At 40.0% G+C, this 23,823-nt stretch overlaps 3 protein-coding genes across 4 annotated transcripts in view; 1 reads left to right on the forward strand and 2 right to left on the reverse strand.

The window, feature by feature from the left end:
• The first annotated feature begins 487 nt into the window (after nt 1-487).
• On the forward strand, nt 488-6,037 carry LOC121653332 (zinc finger protein 135-like). The gene is made up of 3 exons (XM_042006725.1): nt 488-755; nt 3,898-4,650; nt 4,919-6,037. Exons 1-3 carry the CDS (start codon nt 572-574, stop codon nt 5,143-5,145), a joined length of 1,164 nt encoding a protein of 387 aa, XP_041862659.1. The 5' UTR covers nt 488-571; the 3' UTR covers nt 5,146-6,037.
• A 1,683-nt stretch (nt 6,038-7,720) lies between these two features.
• Nucleotides 7,721-15,688, reverse strand: LOC121653331 (alanine aminotransferase 2-like). Its single transcript, XM_042006724.1, has 11 exons — nt 15,440-15,688; nt 13,785-13,874; nt 13,356-13,464; nt 13,105-13,238; nt 11,614-11,857; nt 11,455-11,534; nt 11,234-11,370; nt 10,282-10,456; nt 10,041-10,196; nt 8,774-8,883; nt 7,721-8,694 (listed from the first exon to the last, which is right to left on the reverse strand). Exons 1-11 carry the CDS (start codon nt 15,539-15,541, stop codon nt 8,493-8,495), a joined length of 1,539 nt encoding a protein of 512 aa, XP_041862658.1. The 5' UTR covers nt 15,542-15,688; the 3' UTR covers nt 7,721-8,492.
• A 971-nt stretch (nt 15,689-16,659) lies between these two features.
• Nucleotides 16,660-23,823, reverse strand: part of LOC121653329 (1-phosphatidylinositol 4,5-bisphosphate phosphodiesterase gamma-1-like) — a 42,787-nt gene continuing 35,623 nt past the window's right edge. Inside the window, exons 20-32 of one of the 2 annotated variants that reach the window (XM_042006719.1) lie at nt 23,437-23,514; nt 22,896-22,999; nt 22,729-22,825; nt 22,567-22,633; nt 22,211-22,377; nt 20,699-20,795; nt 20,372-20,596; nt 20,142-20,287; nt 19,949-20,063; nt 19,690-19,851; nt 19,478-19,566; nt 19,095-19,279; nt 16,660-18,405 (exon numbers count right to left, since the gene is read on the reverse strand). In XM_042006719.1, the coding sequence (XP_041862653.1) occupies nt 18,348-18,405; nt 19,095-19,279; nt 19,478-19,566; nt 19,690-19,851; nt 19,949-20,063; nt 20,142-20,287; nt 20,372-20,596; nt 20,699-20,795; nt 22,211-22,377; nt 22,567-22,633; nt 22,729-22,825; nt 22,896-22,999; nt 23,437-23,514 (1,590 nt within the window). In that variant the 3' untranslated portion in view covers nt 16,660-18,347. Of the gene's footprint in view, nt 18,406-19,094; nt 19,280-19,477; nt 19,567-19,689; nt 19,852-19,948; nt 20,064-20,141; nt 20,288-20,371; nt 20,597-20,698; nt 20,796-22,210; nt 22,378-22,566; nt 22,634-22,728; nt 22,826-22,895; nt 23,000-23,436; nt 23,515-23,823 lie in introns of those variants that run through there. The other variant, XR_006012782.1, reaches the window with a different exon arrangement.

Here is a 23,823-nt window from a genome sequence, read left to right on the forward strand (position 1 = left end):
AGGGCGAACTGCTGGAAACATGCAGCCAACTGTTCTCAGCTGTATTTTATTAGTATTTAAAAAAAAAGTCAAAATCTGGATATGTTGCTTCTAGGCTTGAACTTTTTAATGAGTTGGTTCCATCATTTTTTCTTTCTCTTTTGTTTTTAATGTTAAATTATGCTTCTTGTTTTCTGTAAAGCACTTTGAATCACCCTGTAGTCTGTGTTATAAACTTTCCTTGACTTAAAGTGAGAGAAATAGAAGCAATTACATTAATACTCAGACTGGAATACTCTGTAATTTAATAGACATAACAAGTAAACATGACTCGGGTAAATGTAAATTTTGTAATCAAGAAGAAACAAAATAATATGTTATGGTTAAGTGTAAGAAATACGACAGAAGCTAACACGAGGCTAGCCTTATCAATCCACAATCCTGAACGATCAGCGCGCATGCGCAGCTGTAATGCGCCATAATGTTGACCGTCAATAAACACCGGAAGAAGACGACATATTCAAAACAGAAGCGCCAGCAGGGGCTGCGTTTGTGTGTATTCAGTTCCAAATTTTAAGTAGATATAGTAAAAATGTCCCTTCAGCATCTACGAAATCTTATCAATGAGCGACTAACTGCTGCAGCTGAAGAAATATTTACAGAGTTTGAAAAAGTAATTGTTCAATATGAAGTTGAGATCGACCGTCAGCGCAGGCTTCTGGAAACCTCCAACTTGCTGAAGATATTGTCACCTCAGATAAAGCTACACAGAATAGGTTTGTGCCTTAACACAATAATAGTGAAGGACTAAATGGTATTTTCTAAACCCAATTAGACCCGATGGTTCTAACGGTCATAATATAACGGCTAACTGAAAAGCTCCTTGAACGTTGCCTGAGGGTCGCGGGAAGGTTAGCTACGATTCCGAGTAAACGTTACCTGAACAGTGAGATGGGAAGTTTTGGGTTCTTTTTAAGTTTCACATACGTTGGCTGAAGGTGGCAGTTAACCTTCAGAGAATCTTCCCGAAACTCTGTGCCAACGTTCACTTGTTTCGCTTATCTGTTCTCCGTTTCGCCACAGCCCCGCTGCAGGTGTGATGCCGAGAACTGCACCCGAGAATTGCATGCTCATCATGTGAACGCGCACAACTAAACAAACATATTATACTCGTGTCGTCGTCATTTCTGAGGCATATCCAGGGCTCTCGGCATTGCAGCATCAGAATAAGATGTGAGCAGTATTCTGATAATATATATATATATATATATATATATATATATATATATATATATATATATATATATGAATAAATTCTGGCTCGCTTCTTCCCTGTTATCTGAAACAAACAAAGGCAGTGATTAATGCATGTTTCAAAAATATAATACAGAAGTAAGCATTACAATTACAATTAGACTAAAATCTAGCCTATAGTACTAGGCAATGATTAAATTTTTAATCACAATTAACTGCATCAATTTCTGTGATTAATCACAATTTGTTAAAATTCAATAATGAATCAAAGTAGTGAATACTTTTAAATAATACTTTAATCAGTTTATCTGCTGTTTATCAGCAGTAATAGTGCGCTGGTGCGGCGTCTGCAGTGATGCGGACTCTGCATCGGTCTGTCGTGGTGAAGAAGGAGCTGAGCCAAAAGGCAAAGCTCTCGATTTACCGGTCGATCTACGTTCCTACCCTCATCTATGGCCACGAGCTGTGGGTAGTGACCGAAAGAGCAAGATCGCAAATACAAGCGGCCAAAATGAGTTTTCTCCGCAGGGTGGCCGGGCTCTCCCTTAGAGAAAAGGTGAGAAGCCTGGTGATCCCGGAGGGGCTCAGAGTAGAGTCACTGCTCCTCCACATCATAAGGAGCCAGATGAGGTTTCTTGCACATCTGGTTAGGATTCCTCCTGGACGCCTCCCTGGTGAGGTGTTCCGGGCACGTCCCACTGGAAAGAGGCCCTGGGGAAGACCCAGGACACGCTGGACGGACTACATCTCGGCTGGCCTGGGAACGCCTCGGGATCCCTCAGGATGAGCTGGTGAATGTGGCCGGGGAGAGGGAAGTCTGGGTTTCCCTGCTTAGGCAGCTGCCCCAGCAACCCGACTCCGGATAAGCGGAAGAAAATGGATGGATGGATGGTAACCATGTGAAATGGCCGCAGTAAAATATTTCCTGTTAATGTCAGTTTAAATCTTAGAAAAAGTAAAACATAGAAACTGATTTTTCACAGTCTTTAAATCATTTTGTTTAATCACATGCTGATTTAATCACTGTACAGCAGGGGTGCCCAAGTCCGGTCCTCGAGATCTACCATCCTGCAACTTTTAGATGCAACCCTTCTCCAACACACTTGAATCAGATGTTATCTGCATGTCATTCAGCTCTGCAGAGGCCTGGTAACGAGCCAGTCATTTGATTCAGGTGTGTTGGAGAAGGGTTGCATCTAAAAGTTGCAGGATGGTAGATCTCGAGGACCGGACTTGGGCAGCCCTGCTGTACAGTCATTGTACAGTCAAATTCAAATTTTTTATTTTATTTAACCTTTATTTAACCAGGTAAAAAAAAATGTTTGAGAACCAGTTCTCATTTACAAACATGACCTGGCCAAGAGGCCCCAGCAAATGATCATATCTCTGGCTTTACATCAATGTTAAACCAAAAGTAAGAGACTTTAAATTACCCACTTAGGTTGCTGATGACTGCCGGGTACAGTGCATTGTGGGACTTTTAGTACCAGTGTGCGTGCAACATGCTGTTGGGCCGGCTCGCTGGAGGTGACATACCTTCAGTCACTTACATGAAATTAGCCCACCAAAGGTTTAAAAATGTGATGTGACTTCACTGCGAAGTGAGCCAGTCAGATTATATAGATATTGTTTTGTCATTATAACATTTTTTGGGTAAAACTAAATGAAAAAATCGACAGTGCTGATTTTAAGGTTGACAAGATTTGCATCCCCATTTTTTAATGGCTAATATATATAATTTACATGTATAAAACTCATGAGTTAAAAATAGACTATAATGTAGGAAACGCTATTTCAACTCCACCTGTTTATCTTTCTGCACAAGGAATTATGTGGCAGTTCAGATTTTGGGCTTGCCTAAATCTAAAAGTAAAAGGCAAACATAGACCTTTATTTCTTAACTGTCTTACCTAAAGGAACCTTTGTGTAACTGGATGAACATTTTTGGACGAGTGAATAAAACTGAGTCTTCGTGTATTTCTGAGCCCACTGCAAATGTTTCTAGATCTGAGTGTTGGGTAAGGGTGGCCAAAGTCCAGCTTACTGCAGCCTCCTGCAAGGAGAGATTGAAACGCCACTCACTGCTCACCAGGGACTTTTTAACAGCTGCTCTCTTAATAATGCATTTGCCTGACGGAGACTTTACTTGGTTTGCTTTTATCTGAATCAACACATTTGCCATCTGAATCACACCGAATTAAATCTACAGTAAGACAAGTTTTAGTGAAATGTCTATTGTGTTTGTTCCTTTATCTTTTTCATACTGTGTGACTTGCATGATCGTGTAGAACAACCTCCTTAAGTAGTTTCCCTTTTTTGAAGCTCACCTGAACAACTATTAAATCTGTTTGGGGTTGTTTTCTGGGATTATTGAAGGTTAAATCTTTAAGACAAATAACTTTCTCAAACAGTAAGGATAAAATTGTGGGAATGTTGCATGTTAGTGTTATTTAGAGCAGTCAGGTATGTTTGGTTGCTTGTAAATTATTCTGACTTGTCACCATAATGGGATTAGATGGTGTGTATCTTCTGCAGGCCTCCATCGCTCAGTCTCTGGTTTAGGAGCAGCTGATAGTATAAACACTGATGATTTAAATGCCAATAAACTGGATTTGTTCACTTTTTCTATAATTGCCTTATATATTTGTCTCTTTGTCCCTAAAGACCTTCCACAGCAACATGATCTGAAGGAAAAGGAGGTTCAAATTGGCCAATATCACCAGGATGAGATCTCCAGCGTGGACCAGGGGATACAAGTTCCCCCAAAGATCAAAGAGGAACTACAGGAACTCAGCACCAGTCGATATGGAGAACAGGTTGTACTGCAGGAGGAGGCTGATACCTTTATGATGACCCCTATTTATGAAGTAAGTCACCAGAATGAGCCAGACTTTCTGCTGGGTCAGGAGGAACAAGTTCCTCAAGGGATCAAAGAGGACCGGGATGAACTCGGGATCAGTCAGCAGGAAGAGCAGCTCGTACAGACGGAAAATGTTGATACCATTACGATGGCCCCCGTTCATGGAGGAAGTCACCGTACTGAACCGAAGTTTCTTCTGGACCAACAGAAACAAGTTCCTCCAACAATGAAGCCTTTATCTTGCGAAATATGTGGGAAAGGTTTTTCTCGTAGTTCCTTTTTCTATAAACACATGAGAATTCACACAAAAAAGACGCCTTATTTTTGTTCAAAGTGCTGCATGTATTTTAAAAAGAACAGCAGTTTACTCAACCACCAGAGGTATCATGTGGATAACATGCCGTTTGCTTGTGAGACATGTGGTCGGGGTTTCAGAGTGCTTGGTGGTTTAACAAGGCACAGACGTCATAGGGCCAGAAATCCGTATCCTTGTGAAATATGCTGTAACTCTTTCATACAGGAGAAGAACCTCAACAAGCACAAGCTCATTCACAAAGGTCAGACACTGTTCTTGTGTAAAATATGTGGTAAAAGTTTCATCTTAGTTTGATTGGTCATAAGAGAACTCGGAGTTTAAGTCTTATTGTTGCTTCTGATTTATGTTATAAAAAGGCTCCTGATAAGGAGTAAAAAAAAAAATATTTTCGAACATTGTGAATGCTGCACATTGGCCTTGATTCTGTGTAAGCTTTGTTCTTCCACTGACTCCCAGTTAAAACAATATTAGCAAATAATCACCTAATAAACATTTTTCTGTCTCTGAAGACCTTTCACAGAAGGAGGTTCGTGCTGACCAACATATGTGGACCCAGGCTGAGAGCGTCCGCCCGTCTCACGCTGACCAGCACCTCCCTTCTACAACTTCTTCTACTGAAAGTCGGGATCTGATGGGAGGCAATTGTGTAGTATCTGGATCGGTTGTAGATTCAGAACAGAAGACTGAGACAAGTCTCTGTGCTCACATGACCAGTGCAGACCCCTCCCCTGTCTGATTACGGCGATTCTGACACAGCTACCAAGTCTCCGAAATGTGATGTTTGTGGAAACACCTTTAGGATAAGATACCAGCCAACTAGCCAGTACAGAATTCACACAGGTATGAACCATGCATGTACAGTATGTCACAGAAGTTTCTTTGTTAGGAGTCGTTTGATTAACTCACAGGCGAGAAGCCATATTCTTGCAAAATATGTGGGAAATGTTTTGCTGTTAGTTGGAGATTGTCTGCCCACAGAAAAACGCACTCAAACTAGGGGCCTTAAATTTACCAGAAGTGTGTCAAAAATTAAAAAAAAAGAAAGGTTGATTTAACTTCCATGTGTCAGATTTAACCAGACACAAAAGGCTCAGAGCTAAAAGTCCCTATCCTGTCAAATATGCTGTAGGTCTTTCAAAAAGGAGAAGAACCGTACAAAACACTCCAAGATTGTGTAAAAAAAATTAGTTGAAGATTCAAGTGTATGACTGGAACCCACAAAAGATTTAACTCTCATTGCTGTGTTGTCTGTGGTAGGAAGTACTCTAGAAAGGAGTGTCACATGTCACCAATGAGTTCTGTTCTGAACAAACATAAGAGAATGACGTATCCAGGCAGATACCTCTACATCATTCTGCACCCATCATAACTCTAAATAACAAGCTGTGTATTTTCAGGTTTTGAATGCACGTGTCCAGCTGTGAAATGTTTCTGTATTACATAACATGCTGATTTATACCTTTGTGATTGAAGAAGTTTCCTTTGCAGATAGTTATGCTATATTTTTATGCAGACGTCACACAGCGTCCCAGCTGTTTGTGGAATTAGGCTTTTAGCTGTGAGAGTTGTTAACCTGTGTTCTGGTGCTGCAAACGGTGATCGGCTCCTATTTTTCTTTTTTCTTTTATTTTTCTGGCAATTGTGGAAACTTCTGTATATTATTTTATTTAATTTTTCCTAACATGCCTATGGGTGTTTATACCCCCCATGTTTCTTGATTGTATAATACTATAAAGAAGGAGATGAGAGGAGATAGAGGATAGGGATATAGGAGGATGGAAAGATTGATGAGTAACTGGAATGAGAAAGAGAATCGACTGAGTGAGGAAAAGGTAGGTGAGGAAGGATGGGAGGGTTGAGTTGAGAGAACGAGAAGAACGAGTGCTGAGTGGGTGAGCTGGCAGAGGAGTGGAGGTGTAGTTTAAGCAGGGCTGTTCTCCCAAGTTAGCAGGTCACTTTGTTTTAATAACATCTGCTACAAGCAGTTTGTGTTCATCCGGTTCCCTGACTGGCTTTTGCTCCATAAAACTAAAGCTGCTTTCATGTTGACAAAAATGCTTTGTTTTTATCTGTTCATGTTAACTCACTTTTTACTTTTTACTTAATATCAGATGAACTGGCTCTGCAACAGCTTAGAAAATCTCTTGATTAAAAGATTTGTTCTGAAGGTCTTTGGACTTCGACACGTTGATTTCAGAGAAATATTTATACTTTATTCTTGTTATTTACATATGAATGTAAATATGTTGTACAAATTATATATTGATGAAAGAGTTAATCCAGGTTTAGATTTTTTTAAATGAAAACGTTTTATCAGACGCACTAAAATTGACATTCCTAATCCAGAGCAGAACTCGACACACATCTTACTTCTGTCTCAACTTGGCACTGTGTTGACACGGTAAAAAAACATACAAATGTGAAATTACCATGACACATTTAATATCTGTGTGCCAGATCATAGTTGTAAAAGTAAATTAAAGTGCAGATGAAACCCAGAAAAAAAATCACATCAGGAAAGATGAAGATGGATGAAGCTGGGATTTGCTTTAAAACAATGTCTATAATTTTCTCTATAAGCCATGTTTCTTAAATTGGGGTCCACATATCTTTGGTCACATGAGAAAATTTCTTTTTTATCTATCTTAATAAATCCGACTTCATTTTATTATGATGGGGTAAGTTCTGGTGGTCAGGATTACCACACGTGAAAATGTACCCGTATGTACAAAAATGTGAACTAAAATAACTTCCAGAGGTTGAAAGTTACTCTAACCATGATGTGAAATAGTGGAATTTTCTACTTTCAGATAGCTGTGATTAAATGTGTTGTGATTGTGTAGATCCACTGTGGTTTGAAACTTTTAAGGAATATGTAAAAAAAAAATTTAAGTAAAATGTTTGAATAGCTAAATATAAACACATTGTTTATATGTTTAATAGATATATTATTAGTGTCTATTTAAAAATATTTTAAAATTAATCAGTTGTATTCAATTAAAAATATAAAATGAATTTTATAAATATATATACATATAAAAATATATATTTAATTTTTTTTTTTACATGAAATATACATAATTATCAAATGAAATGTTTGAATAAAACTATGTTTATGTGTAATAGAAGCAAAATATTAAAACTGCAATTATTTTTCTACTAAAAGGATTTTATGTAAAATCTTGATATGGTTTAATTTTTTTATTTGAGTCCAAACAAGTACAAATACATTATCACTGGAGGTTTTTACTCTTAAAAGATCATTGTTAGAAACTTCTTCATCAACTCGGAGTATAAATCACGTTTACTGGCTTATCTGACAAACCACAGGGTTTATTTTTCCTTCAGTGTTGTTGGAAATTAATGCACCTTGTGGATTTGAATGTGGATAAGAACAGCTATGCATTATGCATTTTAATTTTCTGAAAACCTTCATTTTTCAAGCCTTTTTGTAGCTATATAAAGCACGCACACACACACACACCAAACTGCATGGTACCTCTTTTAAATGATATTACAAAAAGAACAGTCAGTTTGCTCATTGGTTTGCAGCAATTCCCAAAAGCTTTTAGCTTTTTTCTGACAGGCGTCCTGAAGATTTTCTTTAACAGGTATTACATTAGACAGTAATTAGCACTTAGCTGACTGCAGGATGGTGAGCTGTGTTTAAGGACCAACTTCTCCTCTTAATTGTTTTAAAAGTAAACAGATCTGAAAGCCCAGATGCTGGTATGATTATTATGTTAAATTATTTCACTGATAAGATGGCTGTGCATTAGCTTGTGGTCTTTATCGGTCTAATTTGTATGATTTACACAGTCACAAGTCATTTTAGTTTCACAGGATGGAGACAGAAAGACACCAGAAGCTCTCGAAAGACAAACAAACTGCAGATGTTTGACATGTAAAATCTGTGGATAAGAGACTTCAAGCTGAAGTTCAATTCAGTTCTTTGATTATTGGATGGCTACTTTGGAGGAAGTGTTTCTCCTCCAGGAAAAGGTGCCAGAATAAGCCTCATTTCACATTTATTTAAAGTACAAGCTGAAATGAAATGGAAGGATCTTAACCCTGCTGTTCTTTTTAGATGGCTTCCATGAGGTCACCACTGGAGCTGAGGCTCTTTCCCTCTCCACAGTTAAACACATGTTCAGTATTTTCTTTCTCGTCTTCGCCTGTCAGACTTCTGTCAACGTCACGGTGCCCGTTCATGAGGCGAAGATGGAAGGAACAGAGACGAAACATGACTTTCTCCAGCATGTCTGGAGGAACAAGGACACAAAGCCTAAAGGACAGAAAAAAACACATTTTTGATTAAGACAACATCCACTACAGTTCCAGACTGAATGTGACTGGTTTTTTACCTGAGGTGATGGGGGCCAGCTTCTCCACCCTGCTGACCTACACCCACCAGCAAACCCTCCTCCTCCAGTAACTTCTGACAGTAAAGAACATCTGCTTCCACCCCCTGTACCTACAAACAGAAGCATGAGCAATACTTTAAGGTTTTGTGCATCATTTCACCTCCCAGTGATGAGAAACTGGCATCTGAGAACAGATTTACAAGGAATAACTGACACTGTCATACGACCAGAGACGTCCATAAGCAACACCTCAGCTGCAAATGTGTACAAAAAGATGTTTACAGGACCTACTGCCACCCCGTAATTACTGAAAATATCAAAAGCTCCTTCATGCCAGCTTTCCATATTAAGCAAAATTCACTTTCTAAAGGTCATAGAGTGCCTTCATAGCCTGTGTATGAGGCCCAAAAATGAGAACTCCTCTCACACTTGCTTGCTCCACTTTTTAGTGGACATGTGCTCAAATGAGGGAGTCTGAGATCTTTCCCTTTGCGATATCACGAAGGGAAAAACCACTCCCCTGGGTGGAGGAAACTGCCACTGACCCGCCCCCCTAGCTGAGCCTGCCCTCTAAAACCAAAGAGAGGGCACCAGTAAAATTCGGACCCTTTCCCAGAGAGGGGCGTGGACAGGCACCACTCATGAACATTTAAAGGTTCAGATGCAGAAACAGCCCGTTCTCATTAGAGCTCACTTGAGCCACTTTTGGAATGGCTGAAATTAAGGACCAAGGTTGAATTTGGAGGTAATACACTTTGACAACAATGTTGTTGGACCTCTGAAACCCATATGAAATTGCTGGAAAAGGATATAATATAGGACCTTTAAAGGGAATTTTCAAGATCTAGACCAGGGGTGTCCAACTCCGATCCTCAATGGCCACAATCCTGCAGGTTTTTGATGTGTCCCTGCTCCAAAACCACCTGACTCAAATTGATGAGTCATTGTGCAAAACTTAATAGGCTGTTGGATCTATTTTATTTGAGTCAGGTGTGTTGAAGCAGGAAACACTGGAAAATCTGCAGGACAGCGGCCCTTGAGGACCGACTTTGGACACCCCTGAACTAGACGTTATTTTAAATTAATATGCATGTATATTTCCATGTGTGTAGTAGTCCTGCCCACCTGAACTGACTCAGCTCATACAAATGGAAACAGGATCAGAAATGAGCTACTGAAATAAAAAAAAACTATTACACGTCACATTTTTAAATTTCAGAGTGGGAGGAAATACGTGTGGAGGTTGCTGCACCGTGACATTGCCTACCTTGGCTTGCATCCTGATCTTAGCTGGTAGATGCAGACGGGGATAAAGGTAGATTCCCCCCATCGCAGACTGGCAGCTCATCCCTGGCAGATTATTCAGGACCTCCAGAGCCCGCTGAGCATTGAGGGACAGAGTGGCACGAGCGAAGCGTGTCTCCTTCAGGGAACATAACAAAGAGCTGATTGTGAGTAAAGTAAGTAAAACCGTGTCAGCTGTTCTTGAGGTTCTGTTGTGTTCTCACCTGAGTGTATGTGTCATATGAAGGGTCTCCACGTTTAGGGGGGTTTAACATGAGATCCAGAGCGAGCTGCCCTGTGACTGGAGTACTGATGTCAGTGCACAGCATGGTGTCAACAAAGTGCTTCACCTCTGGATCCATGTTGATGACTTCCATGTATCCTGCCCTCAGGCCACACCTGAACACAGATGTGAAAGCTTGTGAGAGAATTACTGCAAAGATTTAGCTGTCAAGGTTCAATAATAGTGCTGCTGCTGCTGCTGCTGCTGCTGATGATGATGATGATTATGACTTTTGATTCCTGTGACTTATTGCACGCTCCTGCGCATATATGGTTGTACACTTCCTATCATTTCTTTTCCTATTGGCACGACACCGTCACATTACTATTAGTAGTATTAGCTTGTTGGGGGTGTTTTTGTGTGTGTGTGTGTGTGTGTGTGTGTGTGTGTGTGTGTGTGTGTGTGTGTGTGTGTGGTCTATTTAAAACTGTGGAAACGTGGAAAGCGGACATGTTTTAGGAACGTGTCCATGTAGAGAAATGAGTAGCCTAAGAAAAATTAAATGTAGCTACAACTTTTAAATCTTTATCATGATTAAGCATTATAACAAACGATTTTACCCCAATGAGAAGAACTCGATGGAGCCAGCAAAGACAAAGTGGATCAAGTTTGAATCCACATAATTTCCACAGTGAGACAGACATCTTTGTAACCAGCAGAGTCTCTGCTTTCATCTGACTCCTTGTTTGTGTGGTTTGCTTGAAGTGGAGAAATTAGCAGAAGCTCTAAAGCGGACAGAGCTGTTCTCGTGTTTTTCTTACATGCCCGTATAATTGCTTGGTGTTTGAACTGTGTTTGATTTGAATGCCAATGCTTGCTAGAAATAGTTTTAAAACTTAAGTCAGATTTAACATTAAAGAGTCCTTCTGTATGAGGGAAGTGACAGGACTTACTCTCCCACAGAGGCGCAGGATAAAGAGTGGAAGGAGACGAGCTCCACAGTGTCTCTGAACTCTTTGTCCATCTCAAACAGAATCTTCTTGTAGGAGATGAACTCTCTGTTCAGTCCGTACACGCTGTCCTGATACACCTGCAGAGCAGAGGACAGGAACTAATGAGTCTGGAAAGTCCTGGTGGATACTGAAGAAGGTAAGGTAAGATGGGTCAAGATCACCTCATCAACCAGCAGTAAGAGTCTCTCAGCTGCTGCCAACTGAATCACTTCCTGTATGGACTTCCTGTCCTGTACATGGCCTGAAAGGATCAACAGCAACATGATGACAGCAGTGTGTTTTGGATTTGGGTGCAGTATGTTGGTTAGTATGTTGTGTACCTGTGGGGTTTCCTGGGTTGCTGATGTAAATGGCTCTGGGCTCACAGCGCCCTCTAGAGGACTGCAGCACTCGGTGCAGCTTGTTCAGGTCTACAGCCCATCCTTGCTCCTCTGTCAGCTGATATGGCACCGCCGTCACCCCGGCCTCATCCAGCAGAGCCGGCAGGGTGTGTGGGCACGGCAGGGGGGTCAACACACCTGTCTGAGTCTGCCCCTCCCCTCTGGAAAGCAGCTTCACAACCACCTGAACACGAAAGTCCAAACTCAAGTTCTCACTCTGGACTGAAAGCTTTACTTTAAGGATAATTTGGGACATAAACAATCTGCTTTTGACTGTTTGTTATGGAAAAGAAAAAAAGGTTTCTCAGTCTCGCTTACTTAAATTTTACCTTCAGACAAAATGTCTGAACTGTGTAGTTTAGAGCATGTTGCCTGTGTCAACCAGCTGTCCAGGTTAGGTCTGACTGATGCTTAAAATCCTCATTTTCTATGATCTGTTCTAAAAATATGGAAAAATAGGCAATAAATCAAATATTTTGAATATGTATAGAGGAAAATGTTAAAAAGATTAAAACAGGCTATCAAATAACCTAAAATAGCAAGCAGCTCGTCTAGGAATGAGGAAAGTCATGTTTGATGAGGAATTGTGCAGAAGTAGAAGTTAAAAATGTGAACCTGAGCAGTTTTACAGATTATTTGTTAGAGGTGTTACGCAGATAAATATTGCAAGTATCCATTCGATGCCACACTAACATTCATTATATATATTTCTGGAGCTGTCGTTGCCCTGCAGCCTGCGATACCACACATTACAATGACCTTCCAGCCCGGAGCATCGCCATACAGCTGCGTCTCACTTTATAGCACCTTGCACCATTTATGATTCAGCAAAGAAACTAAGGAGGACATTATAAGAGGAAACAAGAAGAAAAAAAGAGAGAAAGTGACAGAGCAAAAGATCAGACGAGTCAACATCGTACTGACTTTTCCTGGCTGGAGAGATCTCAGAGAAGAGACGGAGTCATCGTTAGCAAGTGTGAAAATAAGCTAATTTTCATTAGTGTGACTTGTGAAAATGTTCACATCATGTAAGAGAAAATCGATGCTAGTATGCTAGCAAGTGATTTGAACACAACAGCTATTTTTAACGTGCACCGTGGCTGATTCGGCAAAGAAACTCAAGAAGAAATTATCAAAAGAAGAGAGAAAAAGATGATGATGGATCATTTATCAATTTAGTCTGATGTGTTGTTACAACCTTTATCAATAATTGTTTTCCTTTAGTCAAAAATATGCCCTCTAATCTATTATTATCTTTATTTTTATTATTTTTATTGCCATCTGACTAACTTCACTCAGAATTTTTTAAAGCATTTTGTGTTTAATATTTCCTACAAGATGTTGCATCTCTGCAGGATTTCATTAGAAATGTGATGTTTAGTAGAATCCCAGTAAATGCAGCAATAAAGTGATGGGTTGTTTATATCCTACCATCAGAGCTCTTTGAGCACCAGCAGAGATGAAGACGTCGTTGCTGTCTGAAGGAACTCCAGCGTCTCGTTTCGTGATGAAGTCTGCAATGTTTTGTCTGACATGAAGCAGCCCAGAGGAGGCAGTGTAGGAACCTGCACATAATTTTATGAAGCATCATCATTCCTCTGCACGTGCCGGTGAGATGCCTTCCTGCCAGGATTTAAACATTGCACAGGTTGTACGGAAAAAAATAATGTCTGCATCCTCACCCACACTTTCACCATCACAGGCCTGCAGGAGCCTCTGAGCTCTTAGCCTGACATCCAGAGGAAGACTGTCGTCCTCCAGCAGCTGAGGGTACAAACACACTGCCAGGACCTGAGAAAACAGGTCAGATTCACAGAGGACCAGGTCCACAAGAAGGTAAAACCTTTCACAGGCTTCCTGACACTGAATAGATGTACTTAAACAAAACACCGTCCTTGTAAGACTGAAACTGTATAACAAAATATGATGAGGCATTTTATAAATCAATTACAATAAATACACTATGATAGTACCTACACAGAAAGTAGGCAACTAAAAATGGATAAAACGAGATGCCAAACAGCTTATATGACATGAAAATGTAAGGAAAATAATTTGGAAACAAAATGTTGGATGATGGGATCACTTTAGCGTACAAATGCCAAACTAACCTGCCGGATAAATGAGATGGGTTTTATTCCCGTTCTGTGGGAATCGCCTGAACCGACATCAATCACCTCCTTAAAGGGTTTCTGGGCCTCCTGCAGGTGGACACATGTTAATGTAGAACCAAAACCAAGTCCAGTTTGCTACGTAAACTTAATCTAATGTCCATGGGATGCTCATTTAAACAGTTATAGTTGTATTTTTAAAGCTATATTTTGATTCACTTGATATTAGACATAAGAAATAAACATTTATTATCTTTCTTTAAATAAAAATTGGTATCCAGATCAGTCCTGACCCCTTAGGATGCTGGGTAGCTAGCATCATAGCTAAAAACAATGACATAAGGTCTGGAAATCATTTTGATTTTATTAGAAGGAGCATTGGACAAAAGTACTGAAGCAGGATATGAACACTGAACCCTCGTCCAGTATCCAGAGTCCAAGTTTTTCCTGTGCTAGAAATTAACAAAAGTTGTGATTCTTTATTGGTTTATTGCATCTTTTTTGCCACATAACTTCATCAACCTGCATTAAATTAAATGAGTCCCTAAATCTTTTTCATGCATTTAAATATACATGAAATAATCATCCTACATTTAAAAGTAACAGTGTGTTAGAAATGATTCCTGTAATGTTCAGTTAATTCAGAAAAAATGTCCTTTCTGAATTAACGATAATTTAATGACATTTTTTCAGTCCTTCTTCTGAATTAATATGAATTTATGAAGAAAAATAATTTTATTCTGTTATTGTGAATGAAGTGTTTGTGTTTTTATGACTTTGTGAATTTGTTTAAGATGAATATTTCTTATTAATGAGAATTCTTTTTCAATAAAAATAATTGTTTTTATTAATTAAAGTTATTTTATATAAATAACCTATAAAAGGATATTATTTTATATAAATATTCTTTAATTAGTGAGCATTTTTTTCTTTAAAAAATATTAATTGGATTTTTTAATGACAGTTTTACATAAATATTTTTTTAATTGATGAGAATTTTTTAATTATAGTTTATAGTATATTTTTCAGAATTAATATCATGTAACATAACTATTTTATGAAAGGTTTTTCTAAAATAATAAAAACTTTTTCAGTAGAAATGATTTTCTTTTCTGTTTATTCTGAATTACCAAGATACGACCCAGGTCCACAAGAAGAAGTAAAAACAGAATAATAAGGGAAAGTGGTTTTGATTTGGTATCTTCTGAGCCACATTCGACTCTTTATCCTTAGATCTGAACCTCAGCTAACATCTGTAGCCAAGTCTCTGCTAGAGGCTGCAGTTTGAGGAGGACGGTGGTTTTAGTCTCAGGACCAGATCTTCAACTTCTGTTGTTTCATTTCTAGTTGTCCACACACAAAATAGCTAGAGTTAGGGTTACAAAATGAGTGTTCGGATACTACAGTCCTGAATCCATCTGGTTCTGCATATACCTGCTTCTCAACATGGTGGATGTTCTTGAGGGATAATTTAAGAGTTTTTTACAGGATGATGACTAAAAGCTTAACTTCTCAGTTTTCCCGTGACATAAGCACAAACTACATATTTACTTTAATCGGGCTCTGTGTCCTGCAGATGCTGTGTTTATTTTAGTTGCTCATCTTAATTTAAAAGTGGGCCCAGTGGCTGGTAGCAGTGCGCATGCAGGACTTACCTGAGCCATGTCTTTTTGCAGAGCCGACAGACTCTGCAGAGCCGTTTGTGCAGAGACTCTAATCGCTCTCACTCTGGGATTCACGTCTTGCAGGGAAATCATTATAGGTAGTTTGTTTAAATGTAGAAACCTTTCAATTAAATTGACCTTTTTTGTTGGAGGAGCTTGTCAGACGGTTGCTGGAGAAGTTTTTGCTCAACAATCTCAGACGCAGTAGAAAGAAAAAGGTGAATACTTGACTAATGTACCACTGAGATATTCCCCCTGATTGATGTTTAATCCTGGTAATTTTGTGCTGTATTTACTATGTGATCCCTGAGGTGGACTTTGTTCATCCAACCTGTTTTTGACACTCACAGGGTTTAATTGTTTATATCGATTTTTTATGTTTTTTTACTGCTTTCATAGTGCCCTCTTGTTTATGTTGACAATGGAGGAGTTTGATGAGGTGAAACTTTATAATGAGGGAGGGCCGCGTAGGTTGTAAGAATGTAAGTTGCCTATTATGTGCACAGTCAGGTTATCATGCAATGTTATGTAAGATGGGAAAACTGGATGATGCATTTAGTTACAAAATGTCCCCAAAGTTGAACAGCCTTACAAGCAAAACATTTTATTTTCTGCTCATGGGTTTAAATGATTGACCAGAGCCACAGATCAGCCACCTACAGCATGTAGCTGCGTTCCTGACATGTTATAGTCAGACTGAATTAGTTTGAGTCAGGCAGTGAACAGGTCAGACTCTGGGTCTTCAGATTCTGTTGGTCCTTCACTCTGTTCCAGGTCATATGGAGGAAAAAAAAACACAATGTTTTTCTTCACTGATTGAAGCAGAAATTGATTGTCATGTAGAATTTGATGCTTCTGGTGTTTTTAAAGCTATTTTTATCTGTATTTACACATCATTGTATAAATGCCTTCACATTTGCGGCCTTGCTCATGTTCACGTCGGCTGTGGAGCTGGATTTAAAATCATTGCTATTCACATATTTACCACTAGATGTCAGTAATGCATACACACGGCACCTTTTAAAATCCCCATCATACAGACTTCATGGTCTGGATTAAAAAGAAGGAAAATGAACTCTTCCTGGATTATTATGTGACATCTGATAATCTCTCACTTTGATCCAAAGCCATTAAGATGAACACAAAGTCTTTACTGTGTATTTACTTGATTAAAGTTTTGCTTTTTAAAAAGATGATCACACACCCAGGAGTACATGAAATAGCTTTATTAACTGGAACCTTGCACAGGATTTGTAATACAGAGTAATAATACTGGACAGTTAGCATAGGTATAGGGAGAAAACACAACTTGAATCAAATCAGCTAATACACAACATCTGTAGGCCGTGGTGACCTTTGCATAGAAGTCCCTACACGGTGCAGCGTACAGTGTTCTGTAGGGAGAAAGAGAGGTTTGTGTCTATGGGGACATTTAAAGGGAGCTCCAGGTACACAATATTAATTCCTAAGTAAAATTACAGTATCTTCAGTCTGAGACAGTCATCATTCTATTAATGAGTTCTGTCATCTACTAAAATAAGACCAACACCTGCCTGATAAATAAAAGAAGTTATATACATGATAAGAAATAATACAGGGGGGTGTAGCTACAGGAGGGTGGGTGGGATTAGACATGAAGCCATGCAAGGGGGGAAATCACACCTGGTTTTGGCAGATTCAGGACCAGTAGAGCCACACCTGCTAATTTGAGACAGATAATGGAAACTGATTCTGGTCACATGGTTCAGATGAGAGGCATTCCAAGCCAGCAGGTAGAAAAGAGTGCTCCGTTAGTTTTCTGTCATAGCCCTTATGTGTCGTGTGTGTCTGGCAAGTGAACACACCTGAACCCCTGCACAGGGGACATCCAGGGGGTTCATTGGTCTCCTCCCCAGTTCTTGTGCCTCTCTGAAGGTAGCATGGATTAATCAAGAGCCCTTAAAAGAAGTGTTAAAAGACCTTCTCGTGTTTTTTTGTTGGCACAGTTTGTGCTCTCCCAGGCAGAACAGGAAGTTAAGTGACAAAAGACCCCGACACCTGGGGGAAGACTTCACATCATCACCCCAAAGGAAAGACTTGGGCTTGAGGAGAAGGAGCAGACTTCAGTCTTTAAATCCCTTATGTAGTGGTGTGAGCCAAACGAGTGCATTCCTCCTCTAGTTATAACAGTTTTCCCTGAAAGGGAAACTTTTCCAGTTGCTGAGGAGTAACTAAGTTTACACAACCCGACCACGAAGGCACAAACAGGATATTTCCCTTTTGCTACACGTGCCCACAGCTCCCTTTGCCCATCCAGACAGGACCTTTTCTGTTTCTCATCCTTAACATTTGTGTAACCTGAGTTTTTCTCTCCCTTTTTTATCCAGTTTTTCTTCCTAAAGTCTGAAACACAGTAAGAGCAGCTTTTAAAGAGCTCATTTTATTATGAGACAGATAAATCACAGGCAGGTTTGTTTTCCAATTTCCTGCTAAAAAAAAAAAAAAAAAATAGTGACCAACTAAACATGGCTGGAGTAACAACTTTAGTAGTTTGGCCCACATATGTCTGACAAAATCTGTTTGCAAACTTTTTTATAGTCTCAAAACTCGTAGTAGTACAAAGTGTAATGACATTTACACTTACAGTGAGTTGTCTGTATTGTTACCATGGAAACATCAGCAGTATCCTCTCTAGTTTGCTCTTCATGTGTTTCAGCCTTCAGTCCTGATTGTTGTTATAGCTTAGTTTAGTGTTATTAGTCCATGAGATGCTTCCATTTGTTGTTTTTTTTAACCTAAAGGAAGATTTTTTTGTCTCCCCTTACGGTTTAAATGTCAGATTGCACGTCGCAGCCATCCCTGCACAGCATGTTAGGCACTCTTTGTGTTTCAGATTAGCGCCCACTGGTGGACGAGGTGATTAACTGCGCTTTGCCGCTACCTGCTGCCGCAGCTTCTCCCTCCTCTTCTTCATCAGCCTGGAAAAGAATAAAAAAAACATTAAAAATGGACTTTATGTGTGGGTTAATTTCTTGATTAAAATTAATCCTGTGACAGATGAGTTAGAGGTAACCTAAAATGACTCAGTCTTAAGGTACTAAATGAAATTCCAACAATTAAAAAGAAAACTATTGTAAATGCAGTCATTTATATGTGTGATACAAATATATATGGTGGAGGAAAAAATGAACTGAAGCAGTTGATGATTCACTGTAATATTTTTATATATTAATTATAACAATGATAATGGTTCCAGCTCCTCGTGTATTTTTCTGTTTCTGTATCTTTCAGCTTTGCACTGCCATCCAGTCGTCGTAAATCTGTAAATGGGGATCCTTCATCTGCAGCAGCACTTTCAGTTTCTGGTAAGTCGGCACACACTGATTAATTTTAAAAATGGCATTTATTTAGAATCTGTGTGCCATAAAATCTGTAAGAAGAATAAAAAAATAACAGTATAAAAGAATAAAGAAGGTATGAAAAGGAAACTATAAAAGGGCAAAATTCTGACCGCCTCTCTTCAGTGACATAAAGGTCAGATAAGATGACACGACTGTTCAGACTGTCGCAAAAGGGTTTTCAGTGGGCCACACACGGATAAAAAGTCAGATTTGAGCCATTTTTGCCTGACGTGTGAACCCAGCCTCTGTGTCGTGTGCTCGGTCACCTGCGGTTTCGAGCCTCCACCAGCTCGCTCAGCTGGTCCTGAGCTGCTCGGAGCTCCTCCAGACTCTGCTGGTAGCGCAGGTCTGCAGAACCCGACCTCTCCAGGAGAGAAACCTGGGTGGACAGCTCGCTGGTTCGGTCCCGCAGCCGCTGGATGGACGTGTACAAGTTCTCGTCATCCTCCTCCTGTTGTTGCAGGGTGGATAAAAAGTGTACAGATAAACATGCTGTTATGGCCATTATCAGACGCATGCTGAGTTAAAAATGGCAACACATACACCACAGTCTCAGTGTGAAACTGGCTTTAGTTAAGAATTGATACTGGACACCATTATTCTTAAATATATCCAGCTATAAGCAGGACAGAGGGAAAACAAAGTGGACCTTTGCATTGACGATCTCTATATGAACCAGAAGTGCTGCCAACTCCAGCTCCTCACTGTAGCTGTTCTTCAGAGGTACACTCCTGTAGCCTGATGTCAGAAACATTTGGGAATATTTATGAACTTCCGTCTGAATATTAAACATAATCTCCAGTTTGTAGTCACGCTGTCTTCACAATTTTGTTTTGGTCACTGGATTAAAACTCTGCTCACCTGTTCGCAGCAGACGGACCGGATACGTCGCCTGGGCCAGGAAGTTAGGGTCGCTGAAGATGTCCTCCTCGTAGACAGTGAAGCGCAGGAAGGGGAAGGTGGGGTTGTGGATGTCAAACACAAACTGCTTCTGCACCCACACAGGATTCAGACCGTTATCAGCTAGGAGGGCCGAGAGGAGGAGACGGTCAACATGCAGCCACGTGCATGGAAACAGCTCAGACTTCACAAGGACGTCACCACAGCTGCATCGTCTCACCTACAACGTCCGTCTTACACTTGCAGCTGTCGTAATCTGCTCCACAGATTTCCACCTCCACGAAGGGACAGACGATGCTGCGGCCGTTCTTTGGCAAATGGCGAGCTCCCAGTACCTGGATAGGTCAAAGTGCATTATTTTAATAATCAGACTCTCCTAAATGACTGTAAGGATGCTTATTGGTCAGTCTGACTTGTAGCTGGATGGTGATTGGCTCCACGTGCAGTGTGTCCTTATCAAAGGGGTCGAAGGCATCGTCCCTCATGATGTCAGGCTGAGGAACGAAGCCAGAGCCACCTCCAAGCAGGAACAGGGCCTGGTTCAGCTGCATGGGTTTGTCTGCATGCAGACAAATATTATACGATTCAGCATTAGCAGAAGTTTATTCTGTATAAATATAATTAATCACCTCTGCACACTGACCTGGGGTCTGGAAATTGAGTGCAACCAGCTGGGAGCCACAGAGCCACATGGGCAGCGGGTCATAGTTGGACGAGTCCAGTCTCTGTCCTCTGGGATAAACTCTGGACAGCTGGTGGCGGTTGTACTGCAGGAAGCGCTTCCCTCGACCACGAGTCGCAAACTTCTCTGCCTTCGTCTCAGGGAAGGAGGACATGTCCCGGTAACACGCACGTTCTGTCCCGATCTCTGCAAACAGCAAAGTAGAAGAAAAATGAGATGCTGACATAATAAAAGTGGGATCTTTTAAAAAAATGTTTTTTAAGTGAGAACAGGAAGTCTGATCCTCACTGTCCTCGTTGAAGGGGACGGGTCTGCAGTAAACCACCAGCTCCGACAGCTCTACTGCAATCTTCTTCCTCCTCTCCATCTGTTTCTCCTCCTGCATCTGTTACCATAAAGATTAGACAACAATGCAGCTGCATCAGAGGTGACAAAATCTAAAATGTATTTTTTTTTTTTAATTCTTCTGAAAATCTTTAAGTCAGAGTCAGATGATCATTATTTAATTCAACCAAAAGGCTGAATTTTATCAGGCACCAACTGTCCTGTACAAGTTGCATTTAGCTGTCTACTTATTTCCATTTCATAAATTCCTGCAGTTAATCTTTACTGGGGATGTCCTGATCCGATTTAAGATGTTCAAATATCCGTTTAGACCCACAGAGTGAATGTTTGGTTAAAAATAACAGAGTATTTCTGGAGTCTGTTTACTTCAAATTGGACTCAAGCCATTGACTGCATGGCATTTTCAGCCCGACTCCTTAGCCTTATGCTAGCATTTTACAGACATTAGATATTCCTTTTCTTATGGAGATCTAGGAATAACGGGCATTAAGCAACCAGCCTCCAATGCTCCAGCTGAGGGGCCACATGAATTGTCATTTTTGATCTCCAAAATAAAAGGAAAACCTCACCTCTGCAAACTGGAGGGTTAAACCCATCTGAGAACTCAAGGAATGAATTATGGCTGAGTGTTCTCAGTCCACCACAACTTTCTCTCCATGTTGGTTATTATTATGTCATCTGACAGAAAGACAGAAAACGTCCTGCATGAGAACTAAAAAATAAACACCTGGATCATTTTTAATCTATACTTCATGGTTTTCTTTCTTTTTTTTTTTTTTTTTGTTCTTTTTTTATTTTTTGTTGTTATTTGTTTGCTTTTTGTTCTTTTTTTTTTGCATCTTTTGGAAAAATTTTCACAGATCTAAAATATTTATAACATGTAGTCAAATAGTACGGCTTTAACTTTATCTGAGTTAAAAACACTGTGCTTTATGATGCTAGATGGACATCTGTTTTCAAGTGCAGCTGCTGAAAAGCAAAGTCAACAACAAAACATAGAACATCCTCACATATCAGCGAACTTGAGATCTGTGTGAACTAATGCAGCGGTTCTGTCTAAAGGAACAGCCAGAATTCCAGCTTGTGGAAGGATACTCAACATGCTCAACCGAAGTTTTACAGTTTGAAGGTAAATCTTTGAAATATTAAGCAAATGCATGCAAACTCTTGACTTGTGTGGGATCATAATTGTTGCATTTAAGAAATAGAAATAATGTTGGTAATTGTAACTGACCTAAAACAGAAGTTTATTCTGATTTAACTTCAGACAGTGAGATAAATATTTATGTCTGTGCGCTGACATTATTTCAGTTTCCAATAATTGTTTATGTATTCATTATATCAACTAGTAAATAAATTTGTGTGGATTGCTCAAGTTACTGAAGTTAAATATGAAATACAGTCTAAGAAGACTGTTTGCATTCGTTGGTCGGTGTTGTGCAGCGTCACACTGACCCGTGCATCGGCGTTCTGTGCAGCCTCTCTGATTTTGCTGACCCAGCCGGTGAGATCCTCCAGACTGTCGGCCGCCACATCCAGAGTCTGGACTGGATGGGAGGGAAGATGCTGGGAGTGGATTGTGAAGACGAAAGGCCGGGAATTTTTTCCGTCTTTATGCACCACTGGAGGGATGGAAGGAGGGTCGGAGAGTGGGTTTTAACTGGGAACAGTCTACGTTACAGGGTTAAGATATGAGTCACATTCATTAATTATAACTGATAATAAAATAATGAAATAAGCTAATAAGGCTATTCTTTTTCTTTGCTTTGATATTTATACTTGATCACACTTCAAACCACATGTTAACTCACCAACATGGCAGGTGGGGACGTCAATAAAGCCTTTGAGGAAAGTTCCCAAAGGACTGTTCTCTGTTGACTGAAACAACACAAAAAGAAAAACACATTTTTCTTACAGTTCCTGTATTTTAGAAGCCTGAAAGTCGACCGATTCACGTTTAAACTGAAGCTCACCACTTCATCCAGCTCTCTGGTGGGAGACGTGGGCATCTCCTCCACGTAGTTTGCAGGGAACCACAGCTGCTTCTTTCCTCCGTAGTCGCCTCGCCACCTGAACGCAGCACACACGTCAGTGACAGACATTCAGACAGAAAGAAGAGGCTGCAGGAGTCGGCACTCACCAGCCGCCCTCCTGCTTGTCCACATTGAGGATGAGCGCTTGCTTTGGGAAACACAGCTCGTCTTCTCTCTGGGCTCTGTAGTCGTACAGAGCTTTGACCACACACTGAAACATGAAGGCAAAGAGATGTGTTGGTGCTTGAGGTGGAGAAAGCTCCTCCAGGAAAGCCTAAAATACCTTTTCATAGACTGCATCTGTCACTGGACAGAACCTAAGCCAAAATGTAGAAGCAGCGTCTTTGTTTTGTTTTACGATGATGTTTATTAAGAAGTTAGAAACACCACATGCTTCTCTGGATGGGTCCACATCAGCTGTCACATTACAGCATGTTTTCTTTGAGGCCACTTGGAGGCACCAAAGTTAGAGAAAGTTTGTAGGACACCACATTTATAAATTCTTTTCTTTCCCCCTGTTGTAAGTGATTTAAAATTTCTTTCAAAATTAACTTCTTCCTTTATTTTTACTGCTGGTAATCAAAGAATGTTTTCAGATTCCACTGATGCTGTTTGTGCTACGATAAATGTGTTTCAGCTCTCACCCACCCGTGCCGTGGGCATCTTATTGGCCTCCACGTAGAAATGAGGAGTGCGAACTTCATACAGGGCACCGTAGTCAAGCTCCTGAAAACATATATAAAAAAAAAAAAAAGTTTCTTTCCCATCAGAGCTCAGCTTTTAGAAGTGAAAACACCTTTCAGTAAATTCCTTGTTAGTTTCAGAGTAAATGCAGAAGAAATGAAATGATCATGTCATCAATACTGTGAATGCCAAAAGACTGATAAAATGTTAAATCAAAAACTTTTTGGAAAACAGTGCATTGAAAAACCCTTCTGTACTTTTTCTTTTTAAGATTTTCTGACTAACAGTAAAGAAGAAATAAAAATTAAACCTTGTGTGTAAATGTCAGCATGTAAATGTGATCATCTTCAG

The sequence above is a fragment of the Melanotaenia boesemani genome, chromosome 14 (genome assembly GCF_017639745.1).
Source record: "Melanotaenia boesemani isolate fMelBoe1 chromosome 14, fMelBoe1.pri, whole genome shotgun sequence".
Classification (NCBI taxonomy): domain Eukaryota; kingdom Metazoa; phylum Chordata; class Actinopteri; order Atheriniformes; family Melanotaeniidae; genus Melanotaenia; species Melanotaenia boesemani.